The sequence below is a fragment of the Megachile rotundata genome, chromosome 7, assembly GCF_050947335.1.
Source record: "Megachile rotundata isolate GNS110a chromosome 7, iyMegRotu1, whole genome shotgun sequence".
NCBI classification, from domain to species: domain Eukaryota; kingdom Metazoa; phylum Arthropoda; class Insecta; order Hymenoptera; family Megachilidae; genus Megachile; species Megachile rotundata.
In genome coordinates this window covers 13,709,756-13,729,439 of record NC_134989.1, presented here as the reverse complement: position 1 = coordinate 13,729,439, position 19,684 = coordinate 13,709,756, and the positions used below count along the sequence as shown (strand labels likewise).

Genomic DNA, 19,684 nt, shown 5'->3' with positions numbered 1-19,684 from the left:
CGCGGTCATCGGTCGGTTCTCATTGCTCGACACGGATATCACTCGCTGCCAAATGCCATGCTCAAAAAGTTCAGACGTAACAAGCAAATAACTGGTGTGTAATAAACGTATACGTGAAAAACGAAAGTCTCAACAAAAAGAATTGAAATGCCGGGGCACAAGGTGGGCGGGCGTTAGAGGGGTAGGACGGGGGTTGGGGTTAGAACGCTGTTTTAATCCGCAGGCGAGAACTACGTGTCCCGAGCAGTTACGTCGTGTAAACGCGACGGGAATCGATCTCGAAATCGCTAAAGTAAAGAAAGCTCGCAGGACAGCCATTTGCCGGAATGTCCGCGCGTGAATCGGATTAGTATCAATGTTACGTGGAACTTGGAACTTCTGACACGCTCTCTCTCTCTTTCTCTCGAGCTTTGTCCCGTTCCGAGAGAGCGAACGAAACGAGAAAGAAAAATCGATAAAAGAAAAGAAGAGACCCGAAATCGAAAATTGAATCGCGACAGGACACAGGCAAAAAATGTTTTGGCTACTGCAAAGTTCCCGAAAAGTGAGCCCGACCGACCTCGTGTGCTAACTGCATCGCAGTCGAGACATTAATCGCTCTGCCATTGGCTCTCATTATTCATCTCTTAGCCAGTCGAGTTAGTTTTTTTTTTATCGTGTTTTGTATATCAACATTACGGTTCTTGGGTGGGACATCAACTGTTCGCAGGCACGTCTGGATTTAAAAAGCGTTAGATTGTACCTCTGCATACTTCTTTGTCTTTTATAATCGGTTCGCACAAGTCGTCCAGCTGCTGGCCTTGCCACGTTGAACCGGAAGATGGGAACGATCAAGGTCGTTCGAGGGCAATTTTAAAAGGGGAGGATCGCGTGATGGATGGGAATTAAAACATTGATCTACCTTTTATGATGTACTACTTGTTTCTTGGATACCTGTTAACCCTTTCAAGCTCTGTCCACATTGACACTTTTCTTTCAAAGTTAAATTTATTTTTGCAACTGTATATTCAAGAAATGGTAGCGTACACAGTAAAATATTTGTCTGTGTCAGATTTTTCCTGTAATTTAAACGAGATCAAACTTGGAACTTCTTTTTCAAAAGTTTGACCTGAAAAGTTATTCTAAGTGGCTAGACTTCAGGTGGTCCGTCTTGTTAATTATTCCGTGTTCAATGATGGAAAGATGGGTTTTGAAAGGGTTCAACTGAACAGAACCGTTAAAGATGCCTTCGGGTCCAAGGAAAGCCAGCAAATGGACGCGGATCAAGGCTGTAACGTGGTCCGGACTCTTCAAACCTCTACGAAGCGTAAGAAAGCCACGCGACATCGATGTTGACAATGAGAAATCGAACTTCCAAACGATAAACGAAAGCTACTACGAGCTTCCTCGAGATACGACCTGGCCAAGATCTGGTCGTCAGGCGTGTCTTGGTCCTCGAAACGGTTTACGACGCGCGGCTAAACGACATTTAATGCAACAATATCTTACGACATTACAAGAAACGATAGAGTAAACTAAAAAACAGACAGAAAAAACAGAAGAACGTTAACATAAAATATATATATATATATATATATATGTATGTAAGAGAAACGATAAATCATGGTTCACGTAGTAATATAATACTAAAAAAATAAAGGTTCAACACATCCGTTACCAACACATAATTCGTCGTAATTACCGTACACGAACTGCCATGCCATCAAATCAGACTCATAAAATAAGTAATATGTATATAATATATATGTATGTATTTTATACTTCTCTATTGCCAAACGTTCCGAACCGAGATAACGTAAGAACAAAAGAATGAGATGAAATCAGAGATATCTTGGTTATACACGTGGGTGTAGACGTACGCAACACGTATATATTTATATATATAAACATATAGATGGTATATATATAATATATACATATATCATATATGTATTACAGACCAGCCATGCTAAGGGCAACACTGATTAAAGTCCAACTAAACGAGGGTAAATCAAATGTAACAATAATAAGCTGCAAAGAGCCACAACAATGAGAAACAATGCGAGCATTAGGGCGTCGTTGTGCCGCTCACTATGCCACCCCGCTCGTCTCAACCACCGGAAACTGTTTCCAACAAAAAAAAGAACGCAAAAAATAACAGCGAGAACTTTTTTTAAAAACACTTAACAAATCAATCATGTTCTCCACTGTTGAAAGGGGAAACGAGCAGAGTTGGTTGAGTATAGCGAGGGCGAACGAGCCCGTAGGTTTAAGTCGGGACTGACCACTGTTTAAGAAGAAGTGTTGCAGTAGAAGGGAGGCGATAGGCTTGACTAGAGATTAACATAAGTGGGTTCTTGCTGAGGCGAGGAGGCATTGGAGGCAGTGTTGGTGTTTGGGGGTGCAGTTGCTGCCCCTACCGTCCCTCCACCACCTCCAGCCCCGACCCCTGCCCCCGCGCTACTTCCCACACCGTGATGGATTATGCTCGCGTGGATGCCCATCCCCGCTCCATGCTCCACTGGGCTGCCAAAACCAACCACCAGCCATTAAAGGGGCGCTCGTCGCATCGACGTTATCACTTTAATCCCACCTTAATCCCACACCGTATCGTCGTCACCCACACGCATCGACCCGACCTGTCCGGACTCGCGCTTTCTTCCTCTTAGCATGACGTGCCCGACGCTCATCCGAGAGGCACCTTCTTTTATCTCTAAAGCTTTCGAACAGTCGAAACATGGAAATGTGGAGGTAGATAGTTTAAGGATGAAGGATTGTGAGGTACATCTTCCTAACCTTGGGTGGAGCATTTAGTTTACATTGGTAAAGCAAATTTTTGACCAGCAGTGTCTTTACAATGGTCATACTTGATGTAGCTGGTTACTCCTTGTTAATAATTTAGCATCTAGATTATCTGTTTGGGCATAGATATAAAGATATGGTCTTGAATGATACTTGAGTTGTATAGAACTGTGTGACAAGTGAAACACACTGACAACTCACAAGTGGAATAGATGTCTGATCTATCAAACTTGAAGCTATATGAGGTGAAGCCATACGTGGTTTCCATGGTAGCATTTTCTGTCTGATCCCAAGTGCAGCCTCTGTGCTGAAGATGGGATCAGACTTAACCTGATATAGTTATCTTACAAATAGTATCCCTATTTAGTATCTATATCAAGTAAATCCACATGTGGTCCACATATCAACCTTAACACCTCAGAAGATTCAAGATCTCCCTCTATGTGACTAATAAATTAAACTCATCAGAAAAGTACAGTACAGCAAAATCTAACCTTGATAAAATAATATTATTCCCATCTTTCATTACTTTAATACACAAGTACTAGACTAGTACCTAGTACCACTAGTAACCCTAGTACAATTTACTTTACCAGTGTAAACTATATTACAAGGATTCACAAGAAAGGTATTTTAGCAAGTTATAAAACAACCATACCGGTGCCTCAACGGTGAACGTCGACCACGTCGCAACGAATGCAACTTCGTTCTTTCTGAAGGAAAAACACGCGCAACGTCAGCGATTCCGCAGTGTCTGATCAGAAAATATGTCTCCCAAATGTCCATGTTCAAGCTTCCTCTGGGTTGCCACTGTTAAGCTGTGTAACCGTCTCTAATATTTCGTGTTGCAAACAGTCGAGACGAAATTGTTCGTTACTGTGATAGAATCGAGTATAAGTACTTGCACTTGTTGCTGCAACCATTGGTGTAACTGGGATTTTTCTTTAGAAGTTATTATATTTTGCATTTGGTGTTTTGGGATGATTTGGTGGTGATTTGGTGTCTTTACAAGGTGGTGCATGTGGGGAGGATTTATTAATATTTTTTGGGATACGTGGGAATTTAGGAAATTGGGGGTTGGAAATTTGGGGATTTGGGGATTTGATGGGTGGGAGATTTGGGGTCTTGGGAATTTGGGGATTTGGAAGAGTGAGGTCCTAGGAATGTGGGGATTTGGGAAGGTAGGGATTTAGGAGTGTGGGGATTTGAGAGTGTGGGGAATTTGAGAGTGTGGGGATTTGGGATTGTGGGGATTTGGGATTGTGGGGATTTGAGAGTGTGGGGGATTTGGGAATGTGGGGATTTGAGAGTGTGGAGGATTTGGGAGTGTGGGGATTTGAGAGTGTGGGGGATTTGGGAATGCAGGGATTTGGGAATGTGGGGATTTGGGAATGTGGGGATTTGGGAATGTGGGGATTTGGGAATGTGGGGATTTGGGAATGTGGGGATTTGGGAATGTGGGGATTTGGGAATGTGGGGATTTGGGAATGTGGGGATTTGGGAAAGTGGGGATTTGGGAATGTAGGGATTTGGGAATGTGGGGATTTGGGAATGTGGGGATTTGGGAAAGTGGGGATTTGGGAAAGTGGGGATTTGGGAATGTGGGGATTTGGGAATGTAGGGATTTGGGAGTGTGGGGACCTAGGAATGTGGGAATTTGGGAAAGTGGGGATTTGGAAACGTAGGAATCCACAAATTTGGTCATTTGAGAATTTAGAAATCTAGAAATTGGATCATTCAAAAATTTAACCTACTTCACTTTAATCATTCAAGAATCTGAACTATGAAAATTTAGTAATTTAATATTCTGAGAATTCAAAGCCAATATTTGATAACACCACACAAATCTTAAAAATCCTAAAATATTAACTAACATATCATCTGAAGATTCTACAAGTGCAGAGTGACAATAAACATCCCTAAGTTACACCAACGTTTGCATCTGTAATAGTATCTGATTTGAAGATGTGATCGCATGGTTGGGATTCGTCATCGCCCCTTTAATGAGGTCCATGAGATTCACAAACCCAGCCGGGAGTTGGGGCGTTTTGGGCGCACTGTGCGATTACGTACAGTGAGAAACGGAAGTTAAAATGGCGCTAGAACGGGTGGCTCGTGATGCCGCAATAAACTACAGTGTGGTTATCTAGTAAAGTTATTTACAAGCAAAATACAAGTGGACGATGCCACGGTTGCATCGATCCAGCAACGTGCGATACTTTTAACTGTGTTTTATTCTCCCCTCAAATTTTCTCTTCTTTTGCATATTTTGCTCTTTGGAAGACACATTTTCTGACGGTCGCGCGTAGTTCGCGCGTTCTACTTGCTCCTTTATCGAATGGGTGACTAGATCGCGTGTATCTATGCTTCGAATGCTATCGTTATTTATGAATCACGCGTCGGCTTTTTTCAAGTTCCACGATAACATGTGGATGACGGAACGGAGCAGAAGACGATTACAATAAGAAGTGGTGATAATCGAGAGTACTATGTATTCGTGCCCGGGTTGCATTAGGTTACAACTGATCGATCAAGTCTGATACAAGATTACATGAAAGTAGCGCAAACTCGCCACATCAAACAGCTTAAAGTTTAGCGAAATCACGTAAACGCTTCGTCGATAGTTTGCAAAATGGCTGATTCTACTGCGAAACAACCACTTTACATTTTACAGTTAAAATACATATATGTACACATAATAAAATGCATTCTTATTAAATTAATACAAAATGCATTCTTCATTTTTAAACTTCATCTTCAAACTTCAAAGTCATTTTTAAACTTCAAGCTTCAAATTGATGCATCGTGAGCGCCATTTTGTGATACTTTCATGTCACCCTCTTTAAGAACAGATATGTACCTTTTTTGTAATTGAACAAGTAATGACCATGTACATAAACAGTCACATTTTTTATCATATTTTAAACAAGTGAATATAATAAGAAAATTTAGATCAAATTTAAAAATTGAACAAGTGAAGAGGAACTGTGTCAGACAGGTTACTGAAGTTTACAGAAATTTTAGACTATGTTACAAGAGCCTTTCTTATAAGAGCTTGTAAGAAGCACAAAGAAATTGTGGAAGCAACCCGTGCTCGTATAATCGTTCACCATCATTCATCACATGTAAAAAGTAAGTCTAGTGGAACTACACGTGTGACGTGAAATTTCTAGTCTTTCTCAACACTTCTCAAGATCGAATAAGTATATACACGCGACCCGGAACAGCGTGCGCAGCTTTGCCGACAAGACGGTATAGTAAATTCTCTCTTCTCAAGAAGCAACGTTATCAGAAACCCTCTACACGATGCACACGTACCTGCACGGCTTGCACCATTGGCTTTGCTGGTCTAATCCATACCTGGCGCGACATTTCTTCATGTTGTTACCTAAAAAATTCGAAAGGTACATTTAGTATTTCTGGAAAGATTTCCTGCGTCTGTGAACAGGGGAGAGTTCCCTTCTTTTTTATCGCCGATACATATTGTCTCGATCTGCCATTTTAAATTCATCGATTACGACTAGTCATGCGAGTAACAGAGAGCTTTGCGTAACATTTGCTTCAGAGTTAAAGTTCGACAATATATATCGGTGAAACAGGATTTTCCCAGAAGACTTCATAATATTTATAATTGTGAAAAATTGCAGTCTTCAGGGAAGAAGCCCGGATCGATAAAAAAAAAAGAAAGATATTTTGTCAAGCTGAGGGGAGCGCACGACCTTGGATCCAATCGGGCCCAAACTTCTCGCAATTATAAAGGACCACAATGATCCTGCGAAATTATAGCACGCTTTCTCTCGTATGCATTTGCATAATTTTCCAGTTAAAATTTTCTGAATTTTCTTATATAAAATTTAAAGCTTCATCATCTTTATATTTTTGAAATTTAAAAGAGAATGAAAACTAATTAAAGTTAAGAGCTCTAGCACCGTACCAGGTGCTATAACGTCGAGAGGATTACTCTTGGTCCATAATCGTGTGAAATCTGGAGCATAATCGGCGCCGAAGGTGATACGCTTCCCTTGTGAAAAACGGCATGCAGCGTAAAAACGTTAAACGGCGTAAAAAATACGATCAAAGATCATATCTACTCAATTAATGTCGTGAACTGTATTAAACGCAAGCTCTAGATGATAAATATTAAAGATGAATGTAAAAAAAAAAAATAAAAAAGAATATAAAAAAAAAAAATAGGAAACCCGAGCGCTCAGGCATCGTGAACGAAACAAACTCGCGTGTAAGGGTCAAGAATAATTGAGTGATTGATTAGAGGTGACCATATAGAACCAAACGAAATAAAAAAGGCAGCTGATAAATAAATTACGATAATTAGAAGAAAAAACAAAAAGGAGAAAAATAATCGACAAGGTCGACAGGCAACGTTGAAACGATCAAAGGTGATGGTGATATGGTGGTGAGCGAGAAAATAGAGAAAAAGAAGGTGATGTGAATTGAAACCAGCGTATCGTAGTTAAAATATAAAAAGAAAAGAAAAGAACAGAGCGACAGCGATGAAAGTAAGAGCGACAAAGAGAGAAAAAAGAAATAAGAAGAGTGAGAGCACAGAGTGGTGGATAGAAGAGAATAGAAGAAAAAAGAAAAATAGTAGGTGAAACACAGAGAAAGAGAGACTGAGTGAAAAATTAAAAACGCTTAGGATTGTCTGATTGCGGAGTATAGGTCCCTGTAAAAATGCAAGATGGCCAGCGTCCCCAAAGTTGTATACGTAATTAATAATTAATAAATGCTTGTGTCATGTGCGTGTACGTGTGTACTGAATGCGCTCGTGTCCCATTTTCTTCCCGTTCTACACGATATTATATCTTGTCTCACGTACAATAATATATATATCAATGTAAATTACGTACGGTACGTTCAAACATGGAGGCACGCACGTGCGCATGCGTACGTGCACGCCCGCTAATGAACATTATTTTTTACTTTCTTTCTTTTTTTTTATATCCCGTTAACATTCTTTTCTCTTTACTACTAGACACTTTCTTTTGCTCTGCTCTAGAACTATTATTTTTATGTTGTTACTGTTATTGTTGTTTTCGAATCGAAGAAAAGAAAAACAAAAGCTACTGAAAAACCATATAAATCACATATATATATGTATATATGAACGTCTAATATGCATGTGCATGTATGTAACATTAATATAATAATAATAATAATAATAATCATATATATATGTAGAATATATATATATATATAATAATATATCGACCCAAAACCCCAAGACGGGGGGAAAACATGCAACATAATGTAGTGTAGCAATAAAGAATGTATATAATAATTATATAATATATATAGTATATGTAATAATGAGGGGGTGGGGGGCTGTTGAAAGGGGGTGAGGTGGAGTATTCAATAAATTTCTGTAGCTGTTGTTGTCGTTGTTGTTGGTGTTGCCGTACGAGGTGGGCGGGGGGAGCTTGTAAAGAATGTGTGGAGTGAGGCATGTGGGTACCTCCAGGATCACTGTTTGTGTCTTGTTTGCGCTTCCTCTTCTTAGTTCGGTTGGTATTTGCGCGGGAAGACCAGTCAGGGTACAGCTGCATGTGCAACTGTCTCTCCCGTCGCGCCAACTCATAATACTTGGCCTGTTCCTCTCGCCCTAGCGCGTGCCACTACCGAGAGAGAACCAAACACTATTTGTAATTGTGCATGAACCGTGAGCTAAACAATATTTTTAATCAAGAAGAAGATAAAAAAAAATAGAGATTCACTAATGCTACTGCCGCCACCCTAAAATTGCATCTTTCGTTTCTTTTTTTTTCTAATTTTACTTGCTGTTAACTCTGGTTAAAGATTATTTATCTACGATAAGCGTATTTCTCGTTCTTTTCTTTTTTTTTTTTAGTTACGGTTAAATTAAAAAATCTCGTCTTTATCGATGCACTTTTCGATACCGTTCCACGCGCATCGTTGCATTTGCTTTGCGTTTTTAACACTGGGGTCCCTACTTTCCGTTTAAAGTGCTAGAAGAACAGCCTACATTCTCCCCTCCCCCTCGCTTGTACCGCTATTCGTCGTTATCGTCGAGTTTCAATTATATTTGACGATACAGGGTGTCTGATAGAGAGGGTCGCAAAATCGTGGTCCCGAATCATCCAGCGAAGATAGGACTCTTCACTGGCGTATACACTGAAAAAATATGCTGCAATATATTTACAGGATGTACTTGTCATTCATTTAACCGTTGAGTGCCACGGACGTACACGTTCGAAAAGTGCCAATTTACAAATAGGTACAATTATCTTAGGGTATTCAAGGTATATTAGTTCATAAATCAAAGTTCGTGTGCAAAGCTCATGGTAGCACTTTTCGAATTTTTAATTGTAGCACCTTTCTGAATAATTTTTTTGATGCGATGGTATCTTTAGACTCTTGATGGCACATTTTAATTTCCAATCTACTGACGTAACTAGGCGAGTACTAAGGTAAATTTAACCCCCCGATGGTCCTAGAATGTAGAATATCTCATTACCCTCCATTAAAAATTAAAGAATTTGTCTCAGGTTTCCAAACTTCCAGTCTTGAAACTTTCAAGTCCTCGAATATCTAAAATCTCAAATTTCCCAATTCTGAAAATTCGGTCGAACCTGTTCACATTGTTAGTAAAGTTAGAATTCGCCCCGAGAAGTCCTAGTTACACCAGTAGATATTTTCACCCCCAATGGTTTCAACGCCTACGCACTTTTCTGCAGAACCGGTGTCACAAAATGGCGAGCTGCATGACACTCAAACGGTTAATACACAGAAATGAATAAATAATTACACCACTAGACACTAACTTTTTTCAGTGTATTCGTACCTTTCGATCGATGACATTTCAACGGGACACAGAGTTAGACACATCACTCATCCATTAAAAGAACATAGTAAACTTTTGATCGTCGAGACGAAGGAAAAGCAGAATGACTTTCTCGTTAGATCAGGAGTCCATAAATCGTCGGGTATGGGGCTAAGAAGGATACAACAACAACGGTCCCGTTCGAAACGATCGAGAAAGGAAAACGTGTTGTCTCTACCAGACATCCCGTACCGTGAAGGCTCTCAATCATACGTCTTTTCACTCTGGTTCGAATATCTTCGATACATGACATATGCTCTCGTTAATGAACGTTCGTGAACATTTTCCTTTTTTTTTCGTCCCACTTTCGTCATTCGAATCGTACGTCTCTCCGTGAACGGATACCGCTTTAGGGAGTTTGGCCAGATATAGAAAAAAAAAAAGAATCTGCGTACATGTTCGCATGCCGCGGGAGTTCGTTCCTTCCCCCTTCGTCGCACCAGGGTCGACGCGTGCCTGGTTCCGTTACCCCAACAGACAATCCAATATAAATCGAGTCGACGTTATAAAAAAAAAAACAAACCAACGGAAACAGCGTGTACGCACGCGTGCGGTTGCACGCGCACGTACGCGTCCGAAGAGCTGTTCATCATTAAAAAATATAAAACACAAGTCCGCACGAGTTGAAGAGTGAATATGCCAGATAATTAAAAAAAAATTCGACAAAAAAATGTAAGTGACAATTGAACAGAAACCAAATATAATAACAAACAAAAAAAAATACTAAAAAAAAAATAGAGACAACAGTAGTCGATAGGTTGTCATCATCAAATAAAAAACAGAATGAAACGCACAAGAGACTTTGATCGTTTCAATATCAACCAGTAGGTAATCTATATGAATTATTATTATTATTATTATGAATTATTAAGGGCCTGCTGTTCTAGCACTGGAAAGTGGTACCTCCGGTGGGATCTGCGGACCGTTCTTTCTTCCTCTTCTTCTTCTTGCTGCCGTATCCGTAGTTATCCCTGGCACTCCAGCCGGGGTATCGTTGCTGATGGAGATGGCGCTCCTGCCTGGCCGCCTCATAATACCGCGCCTGCTCCTCCCGGCTTAGCGAGTGCCACTGCGTGTCATACCCCCAAAATTCAGATTCACAGATTCACAGTCTCACAGTATTTATCCGTGCACCGTGTGTCCCTTTTTTTTATTTCTCACGTGTCTTATTTTTAATTCTGTATTCATTTTTTTTTGCTTAAATTCGTTATCGTAATACGTGTGTATTTTTTTTTAATCTGCTCGTCTTTGCGACTCGTTCAGAGTCAAGATACACCAAGAGAGAGGTGGTCCTCCTCGTCACCCGACCCCGTTTTCTCGTTCCCGACCCCGACAAAAAAATCTTCTCGTTACGAGATTTTTTTTCCATAGATCCCACCTACGATGCTCTCTCTCTCTCTCTCTCTTTTTCTATCTAGCTAGACTAGCTATCTATCTAATTTATCTATCCGTCTATTCGATGTAACTAGCAGGTATACGGTTAGTGCTTCGACTTGATCAATATCGCGGATCAACGAAAGAAGTTAAAAAAACGCATGCAATTATCCTTTTATCCTTTTGATTCGAGATCTCGTCCTTGGAGACGCCCCGTTAAAGGCGTCTCCGGGGATGCCGATCTTCCCCTATGGCCGCCGAGAGTCAACATTTCCGAACCGAGGCTCGCCTTTTTCGGTTCTTGTTCACTGAATCGTGCTTCTTTTGATTTTTCTGCCGTACGGTTTTAAATTGGACCCGTACCAAACGCGTTGGAAAGGGTACCAAAGAGAACGGAAGGAAATCTTGACTCCGGCGTGTGTCTGTTACTTTTACATCAGGGTTCTGCTCGCTTCTAATTGCTCGACAATGAAATCTTTCTTTCGACCGTAAATCTCCATTAGCGATACACTTTCAAATGTCTGCTTCTTCAAAACGAGCTGACTCGTTCCTGAAACAGTTTCGGTATCGTTAATGGCGATGAAAAGCGTGAATACACAAATGACTTGTAACACCTACCATAAGGTTCGACGTTTACAATAACACCGAATTACAGACCCTGATGTAATAGCTTTGAAAACGTTTAAAAAATTGGTGATCGTAAAATGTACTTATTCGCCAGCTACTCACTCGTCTTCCCAATATTTGGTTGATGGCAGCGCTCTCTTTTAAGGTACACTCCGCCACGACTTTCGCCCTCATCTCCTTCATGTACAGCATAAATGCGTTCAAAGGCTTTTTTATATGGGGTTTCTTTTTATCTGTCAAACATCATCGACGGGTATGAGAGGTGGCCTCTACAGTGAAAATCAACGGTAAACTGATCACCGAAGCCCAGATCCGTTAAACGATCCTTACCTTGATTGTTCTGCTGCCCCGTGTCCTGAGCTTTCGAGTTGTCCGTGGGTAACGACGTCGAGTTCTTCTGTTCTACCGAAGACCTGCGTACAAAAGAAGCAAGAAAATACATTAGATCACCTCATCGAAACTCTATGTGAACTATGTACGATAGTTTCGCGCGCAAAATCGAACTACGTCGGTCTGTTACCGTTTGAAGTAGGGCTGCTTCAAGGGTAACTCTGCGTCGTGATTCAGGGGTTGTTCGGGTTTCGTGCAGGACAGGGGATAAGCAGGTGCAGCATTTTGGGAATTGCACATTTGCTCCGTGAGGTTCGAGGTAGGCCCGTCGAAGTACGGCTGGGGTAACGTTAACGGGTTCCTATGAAAGTTCTGTGGCAAGGGCCAGTTCATCTGTTGCCACATGCGGTGTCGCGCCTCGACCATCAGCAGCTGCATGAAGTTGTGCTGAGCACCGTACGGAGGCGGCGTGACGCTCCTAGGCATGTTCATGTTCGACAACTGCATCAGGCTGCTCATGTAGAGTGCCGTGAGGATCTTGTGATCGGCGGTTGGTAAACCAGCCTCGTCGGCCTTCATCGCGTCCTGGAGTATTGTCATGTTGTCGACGGTCTTCGACTCGCTGCTCTCCTCGTCGATCCTGTTGATCGATGACGTCTGGCTGTTCTCCTCGATCACGGTCGGCCCGTTCTCAGTGTTGTCGTCCTTCTTTATCACCAGGTTCAGCGGCTCCAGACACTCGGGCTCCATCGCCGAACCGCGCTGCACTCGTGGGCCCGTTTATACCCACCGGAACGCTCTCGACTGATCCATCGAAACCTATGTACATACGTGCTAACCACCGTTTTCCCTATTCGAGCCCTCTCGTGCTCGTTTTACCGTACACGTGAACGTCCGCGACACAGTGATCGACGCCGTGGCTCAAGTAACGTTGCAGCACACCGATGCTGTCGGGTTTGTCGGTCTTCGCGTCGTCGTCGTCGTTCGAGCACGGTGTCATCTTGCGTTTCGAGGAACCGTAACGGTCGGTAGCGTCGGTAATCTCTACGTCCCTGCGCGTCGTTTTCGACTCCATGCTCGCGTCCCCGTGTCCTAGCATACTGTACGCCGACGAACAGTCCTCATGAAACAGTCCCCGTTGTAAACAGCACACGTACGCGCACAACATTTACGCCACTATCGTCCGTCGTCTCGAGACACCGGCGATCGCGTCATCCCGGAAGCAGCCGAAACACTCACTGTTCACGTCGCGTCCCGCCCGCCTGGCACGTCGCGTATCGTCGTCGATCTTAATGGCTCCATATCGTCGTGGACGGCATTCAACATTCATGAGCGTCGAGCGGACGAATCGCACGGTAAAATGTCTCCGGGGGCGGCATCCTCGCGCGTTTTACGCCCGGAATCTTCCTTCTCGTCGATCGGCCTTTGTCTCTCCCTTCGCCGACGAGTATTCTCTCTTTCTCTTTTTCGCTCTCTCTCTCTCTCTCTTCCTTTCTCTTTCGTCGCTCGTTTCGCGATCTTTACCCGGCACAATATTTTACGAGCGTCTCGCGATGCGCGTATCGCACCAGGGCCGCCGAACAGAGCCCGTCGGTGTCCTCGTCCACTTGCCACCCTGTATCCCACATCCAACGAAAACGCGTCGTTCCTGGCGTCGGTGGAATCACCGAGCGGTGTTACGACGATTGATTATCCGCAAGTGCGGAAGGGGCGGCGGGGAGGAGGGCTGCACCGTGGGGCCATCATCGCGATTCATGGCTCCGCAGCAACGACACCCTACCATCCGCCGATGTATAATTCGCGCGTGGGGGGTGAAGATTGCATTCTCTCCGCTTTCCCTGCGTGATGCCTTTTTTTGGCGGGCTGCGTGGCGCTACCATCGGCCGCCGATGTCTCGCGAGCACCGGTACTCGTCGCCACCTGGACAAAGGACACTCGTCGTCCTCTGATCAGCTGCTCTTTTCCTTCGGGAACACAAAGAGGATACGCTCGGCCTCGAGAGTGTGCCACCACTCTCTCCGTTCGATCTCGGCACGTGAGTCAAGATCGATAGCCCCCGTTGATCTCGTCGAACGTGCACGTGTTACTCCCAGATCGTCGATTCACGATGAACGAAGAAATCTTCCTCGCGACGATCCCGTCCCAGAAGCACGTGGGCCGCCTCGAAGGTCAAAATGGAAGACCAGTCTCGCGCCAACGAGCACGGCAGTCTAGGCCGCTCGTAAAAGCCTGTCGGCGGCGTCCTGACGCTTCGCCGTCCCGGCACGCGATACTCCCCTCTTCAAGAACGAGCCACGTCCAGCCAGCTGATCGGCAGCGTTCATGGCTACGCGTGCCTCGAATATAGGAAGCGCGACCATGCGGCTTTGTATACGATGCGAGGGCCAGGCGATCGGCCGGGTACTAATGCAAATTAGAAATCTGTTTAAGAGGGTAATGATCAATACATAACCGGCGGCGGCGGTGGAGGTGGAGGTGGCGGCGGCAGGCGCAGACGCTGTGCGAAGAGAGTCATTCAATAAGTGTTATACGTGCCTAGTCGGCGAAGGGGGAACGAACGACTGCACGAGGGGTTGAACACCCCGGGACGTGCTACCCCCTATGGTCGTCGCTGAAACTATTCGTCAAGCTTCGATACTGCGAGACGCTTCTTTATCAACGGACGAAATTCTTTCCTTTATCGATGGAAGGATAAAGCTTCCTCCCGGATAAAGCTTCCTATCCGGGATAAATTAATAGCCTGTTGAACGTTTCGCTCCAAGATATCCGTCGAAATCATCCCCTGTTTTCCGTGTCAATGTATCCAGTAAATTATCGACTGACCCGTTCCGTTCTTCGATAATGCCAACACCGCCGGCTGCAATATTTACCAGCACGCTCGTGGCTATGATCAAAGCGTGTCTATCAGGGATTCGTTCCGACAGAGCGCAAATTAGGCCCGCGTTATATGGAAGCTGCTAGGCTTTGACACGCTCCGCGTTATCTCCGATCGGCGTTTCGGCTCTTCCTTTCGTTCCTCGTTAAATAAATTCGTCGGTAGTTTGTCAGACCAGCCCCGTGAATCGATTAAAAGCCGCGACACGCTCCTGGCAGGACATCTCCTCGATCAATCGAAGGTAATGGTGCTCTGACGGGACGTTAGGGTAGCTCGTAAAGAAGGGACGAGGGAAAAAAAGGGGTAGGATTTATTGAACGAGCTCGGCGCACGGCTCGATTCCCTGAAAATGGTCCAGGTGTCGCCGTTATGTCGGTGAGAACGAACCTGTGATTGTGATCCAAGGTAGAATGATCCGTTTTCGGCGCCGAGGAGATCAACGCGTGGGACGCCAACGCGTGTGCGTGCGGACTCAGTCCAGGATGCGGAGGCATCAGACCAGTCGGCGAAAACCGGTACAGATCACTGGAAAAAAAATTCCGATACCCTGGGTGATTGCACGCTTCAAACAGGCAGGTGAGAGTCTGTCGATTTCTCACACGCGAAATTGTCACGGTTCGAGCGGTTCATTTATTGTGCAATCCTTACTGGAAACATTAACCATGGTAGGGTCAGATCCTTCATTTTTTCATTCGAAAGTATGTACAAAATCTCTTGAACCCTGCAATGTTCAACGTTATACATGGTGTCCCAATTGAGTATACATTTTTTGGTGCACATATCTTATTTATGGACTTATAAAAATATTCTGAAGACAATTTTGTGCTATTTCAAAAAGTACATGTAATTATGTAGTTCCAAAAAATTTTACATATTTTTAAGGTCATTTTAACGAGATTTCAAAGTCACTGATATTTTTACAGCGTTAACTAATTCAAGAGATATTTTAAATTAAGAAATGAAATATTTTATACAACATAAATATTTTTTAAATATCATAAATTACTCCATGCTGTAACATTGTACTTTAATGGAATTTTTCAGATGGAATTGCTTTGAGAATTTTTTTATGTGATAAACAAGATGAGTGTCTCTGCAATTGGTACACACGGTGTTTCCAAGTTTGAATTCACTTAAAAATTTTGAAAGTTAAAAATTGCGTTTAAATCTGATCTTGCGTTCGTCAATGAAATAATTTCGTTAGGTAATGATTGAGGCACATATTCGAGGAAATATACGGAGAACACTGTGACACGCTCGATGATTCAATTTCATGTGGAACATGTAATGGTACGCAATTAGTGTACAAACATGTAACTGGAATTAGTCTGATTCCGTGACGGTAAACTTGACAAATCTGATCTCGATCACCTACTAACCTTGGTAAACTAGAACTTGTGATGGGCAAACTCGTGGGATACGGACTTCGAAAACCAGTGCTTGCCGGGGAAATGGGGTACATGCTTGGTGTATGCCTGGAAACGAAACCATTGCTTGTCAAAGAGTTTAGCCTGAAAATAATCAATGTCACACATACAATAACTGTTACAAACAATCAGTGCCTACATTTAAATAAAAAAGCTTCATTAAGCAAAAAAAAGATAGAATAATCTCAACTTGTTGAAATCTTCAATCGGGAAAATAAATTTGTAAAAAATCAAAAAATCATAGCTGAGTAACGAAAAAAAATTTTAACGCTAACAGTGGTTGTCCCATATAACACTCGTCTGTCACAAAATTTAACTCAAAAGTTTTCTACAAACTTTCTTGAAAATTTGTAGAAATTATTTTTGAAGATTTTTGTTGAATATTTTACTCTAAAAAGAAAACATGTAATACGACTTAAAATTTAACGACTATTAAAGATTTTTATTAAAATTGTCTTAGATTAAGACCTGTAATTGCATTGTGTTGTATAGGAGACTACTGTATGACAGAAAACATCAAGCTGAATCCAAAAGTCAATTCGCGATCCTTTCGAAAAATCCTAACACAATTTCCGAGAGCCTCGGAAAGGATCCGAAGGTGCGTGGTTTTTTCGCGACGCGGTTCCGCCCTCCTAATTGAGAAGAACGGGCTTAATCATCCGTGGAAAATCTCAATTTAGGGTGGTTCGGGCAGAAAGCAAATAACAAGGAGGGAAGGAGTCGCAGGAGGAGGGTTCTCTCGGTGTGCGTTATAGCGTTATGGCGACGAAACCGGTGGACGTGGTCGATCTAATAGACCGGAACCGAGAGGATGACCAAATCGGAGACGGCCGTGATTTGACCGGAAAAACGAGGGCCGAATACGGTTTGGCTCCGCTGTTATTCCACGTTATTTCGCGATCTTTCGGCATCGAATTTCAATGGCGATCGAATGAAAGGGTCCGCAAGTAGGGAAATCGTTTTTTAACCGGCTCTTGAGTCTACGGTTGAATCGCTGCTCGTTAACGAGGGAATTCTGACGCGAATTCTACAGGACACCACTCGTATCGAATTAAAATTCTTCTATAATCTTTTGAGGCAGTGGCGCCAAGGCTGCAGACAGCATCTCCATATGTGATTAATCGCCTTCGATAAATCTTACGGTTAATCCTTTGAAACAGGGAAAATAGGGGGTTAACCCACTCATAAAGTCAGACTACAGCTCTCTATATCATATTTTAATTCAGGTATCTCATAAAATATTAAATATTATTACTGAAATATTCAGTTCATTGACCACTAAAATTATCAAGAACTACTTCTACCGCTATTAATCAATTTAATGGTTAAATAGCCTAATGATCTCAACGGTTACCCTAGGATGCTGTTTACAAAAATCACGAGGAAATAAAAAGAGTTCCGCTGAATTCATAACGATATCAGAAGGATCTTAAGTACCCGGAGATACACTTCAGACACAGTCGAAATTGATTTGCTTGGAAGTAGCTTGAAGGACAAAGATGAGATTCATCTATCTAGCTTTTTGTCGATGACGTTTTCCGTCGTCGAACGAGTATACCGACTTACCAGGAAGTGGCGACTTGCGTCATTTCCGGGCTAAGCATGGGGTACGGATATTGACCCGTGGAGAAGGGATACATCGGTGCTCTCGTCAGACCTGTAACAAAAATCAAGATGCTTTCAACGGGTTAACCATCATTTTTCTTCTTTTACTATAACCCATCTGAGATTTATTATTACACTTTGTAAATTATAAACAATTTCATTATAATGACACATGTATGATACATAGTAAATTAGTGTACACCTTCATAAAATTCTTTTATGTGAGAAATAAAATTCATTTCATTTGACAATTCAGTTGAAGTTTCATGTTCACAATTTTATTAAAAAGTGTTGAATATCTTCTATGAATAATAGGTTCACAACCACGTTCTTCAAAAATTTTGAATATCTTCTATGAATAATAGGTTCACAACCATGTTCTTAAAAAATGTTAAATATCTTCTATGAATAATAGGTTCACAACCATGTTCTTAAAAAATTTTGAATATCTTCTATGAATAATAGGTTCACAACCATGTTCTTCAAAATTTTTGAATATCTTCTATAAATAATAGGTTCACAACCATGTTCTTAAAAAATTTTGAATATCTTCTATGAATAATAGGCTCACAACCATGTTCTTAAAAAATTTTGAATATCCTCTATGAATAATAGGTTCACAACCATGTTCTTAAAAAATTTTGAATATCTTCTATGAATAATAGGTTCACAACCATATTCTTAAAAAATGTTGAATATCTTCTATGAATAATAGGTTCACAACCATGTTCTTAAAAAATTTTGAATATCTTCTATGAAAAATAGGTTGAAGCAGACTTATGAGTACTGGTGATATACTGTATTAATTAATAAATAATAATCAAGTAAAATAAGTTTAAAATAAGAATTTTCAAAAACATGGTCAGTAAACTTCAATTTGCTTGCGATATTTTTCGAAGGGGTTGACACGTCGTGCCTGACGGCAGCGTATTAACAGATGCAGGATAAACATTATTACGAGCGAGATCAAAGAAGAGTGAATCGATTGGACGATAGGGTGACTATGTATTTAATATCGTGGAGGTTTGCACTACAAACACGGATTGGATGACCCAACGAATGGTTATTGATAGTGATCAATGATCTCCCATCGACGATCAGTTCCCTGACAAAATATTTGTCGTGCACCATACCGATTCTGCCACTAATTTTCTTTGTACCGCCATAAATTAATAATAATTTTTAATGCGAATATTAACTTGTTCCGTAATATTAGGTTTTCACATTTGTTTGGCGACTATTGTTTTCATTGGCGCAAATTGCGGTGATCAGCAATTAAATTAAACGCTGCTAAATGGCAGTCAAAGCAGATAAATATCGTTGCTGTCAAATAAGAAAATAATTAAATTTAATCGAATTTATGTTATAAATTCACTTTCGGCTAGTTTTGCATAATTTTTACTTTTCGGTCATTTTGATTATATTAGGGTATGTAAGTATAGCAGTAAATTAATACTAAATAATTTGAAAATGATCTACAAGCTATTCAAACATATGAACAGAGTGTTAAACAAAAATTGTAATAATACAGAAAAGTTGCAAAATCCAATCTGGCAGTATTATTGTACTAAAGTACAGCTCTAACCTACCCTCTAATCTATCTAAAAATAAAGCAAACTTATTTGAATCCAAAGACATGAAACGAGACACGAGACATGAGAAATTTTGGGGTAAAATATAGTTTAGATTTCGAGCGTATTTAAAACCCCTTCGTTACCGATGTCAACCCCGGATGGTTACACGGTTCGCAGACGTATCGAGGGCCGAGGTACGAAAAAGGGGTGCAGCAGTAGCAGCAGCTTTTAC

At 41.8% G+C, this 19,684-nt stretch overlaps 1 protein-coding gene across 10 annotated transcripts in view; it reads right to left on the bottom strand.

The window, feature by feature from the left end:
- Positions 1-19,684, bottom strand: part of LOC100880028 (protein pangolin, isoforms A/H/I/S) — a 260,554-nt gene that overhangs the window by 5,551 nt on the left and 235,319 nt on the right. For 2 of the 10 annotated variants that reach the window (XM_012279582.2, XM_012279579.2), the window contains 7 exons: positions 17,840-17,930; positions 16,226-16,357; positions 15,234-15,371; positions 11,972-12,054; positions 11,744-11,874; positions 10,544-10,709; positions 6,100-6,169 (listed from right to left, as the gene is read on the bottom strand). In XM_012279582.2, the coding sequence (XP_012134972.1) occupies positions 6,100-6,169; positions 10,544-10,709; positions 11,744-11,874; positions 11,972-12,054; positions 15,234-15,371; positions 16,226-16,357; positions 17,840-17,930 (811 nt within the window). Of the gene's footprint in view, positions 1-2,264; positions 2,506-6,099; positions 6,170-8,254; positions 8,415-10,543; positions 10,710-11,743; positions 11,875-11,971; positions 12,055-15,233; positions 15,372-16,225; positions 16,358-17,839; positions 17,931-19,684 lie in introns of those variants that run through there. The other 8 variants (XM_076533598.1, XM_012279581.2, XM_076533596.1 and 5 more) reach the window with 7 other exon arrangements.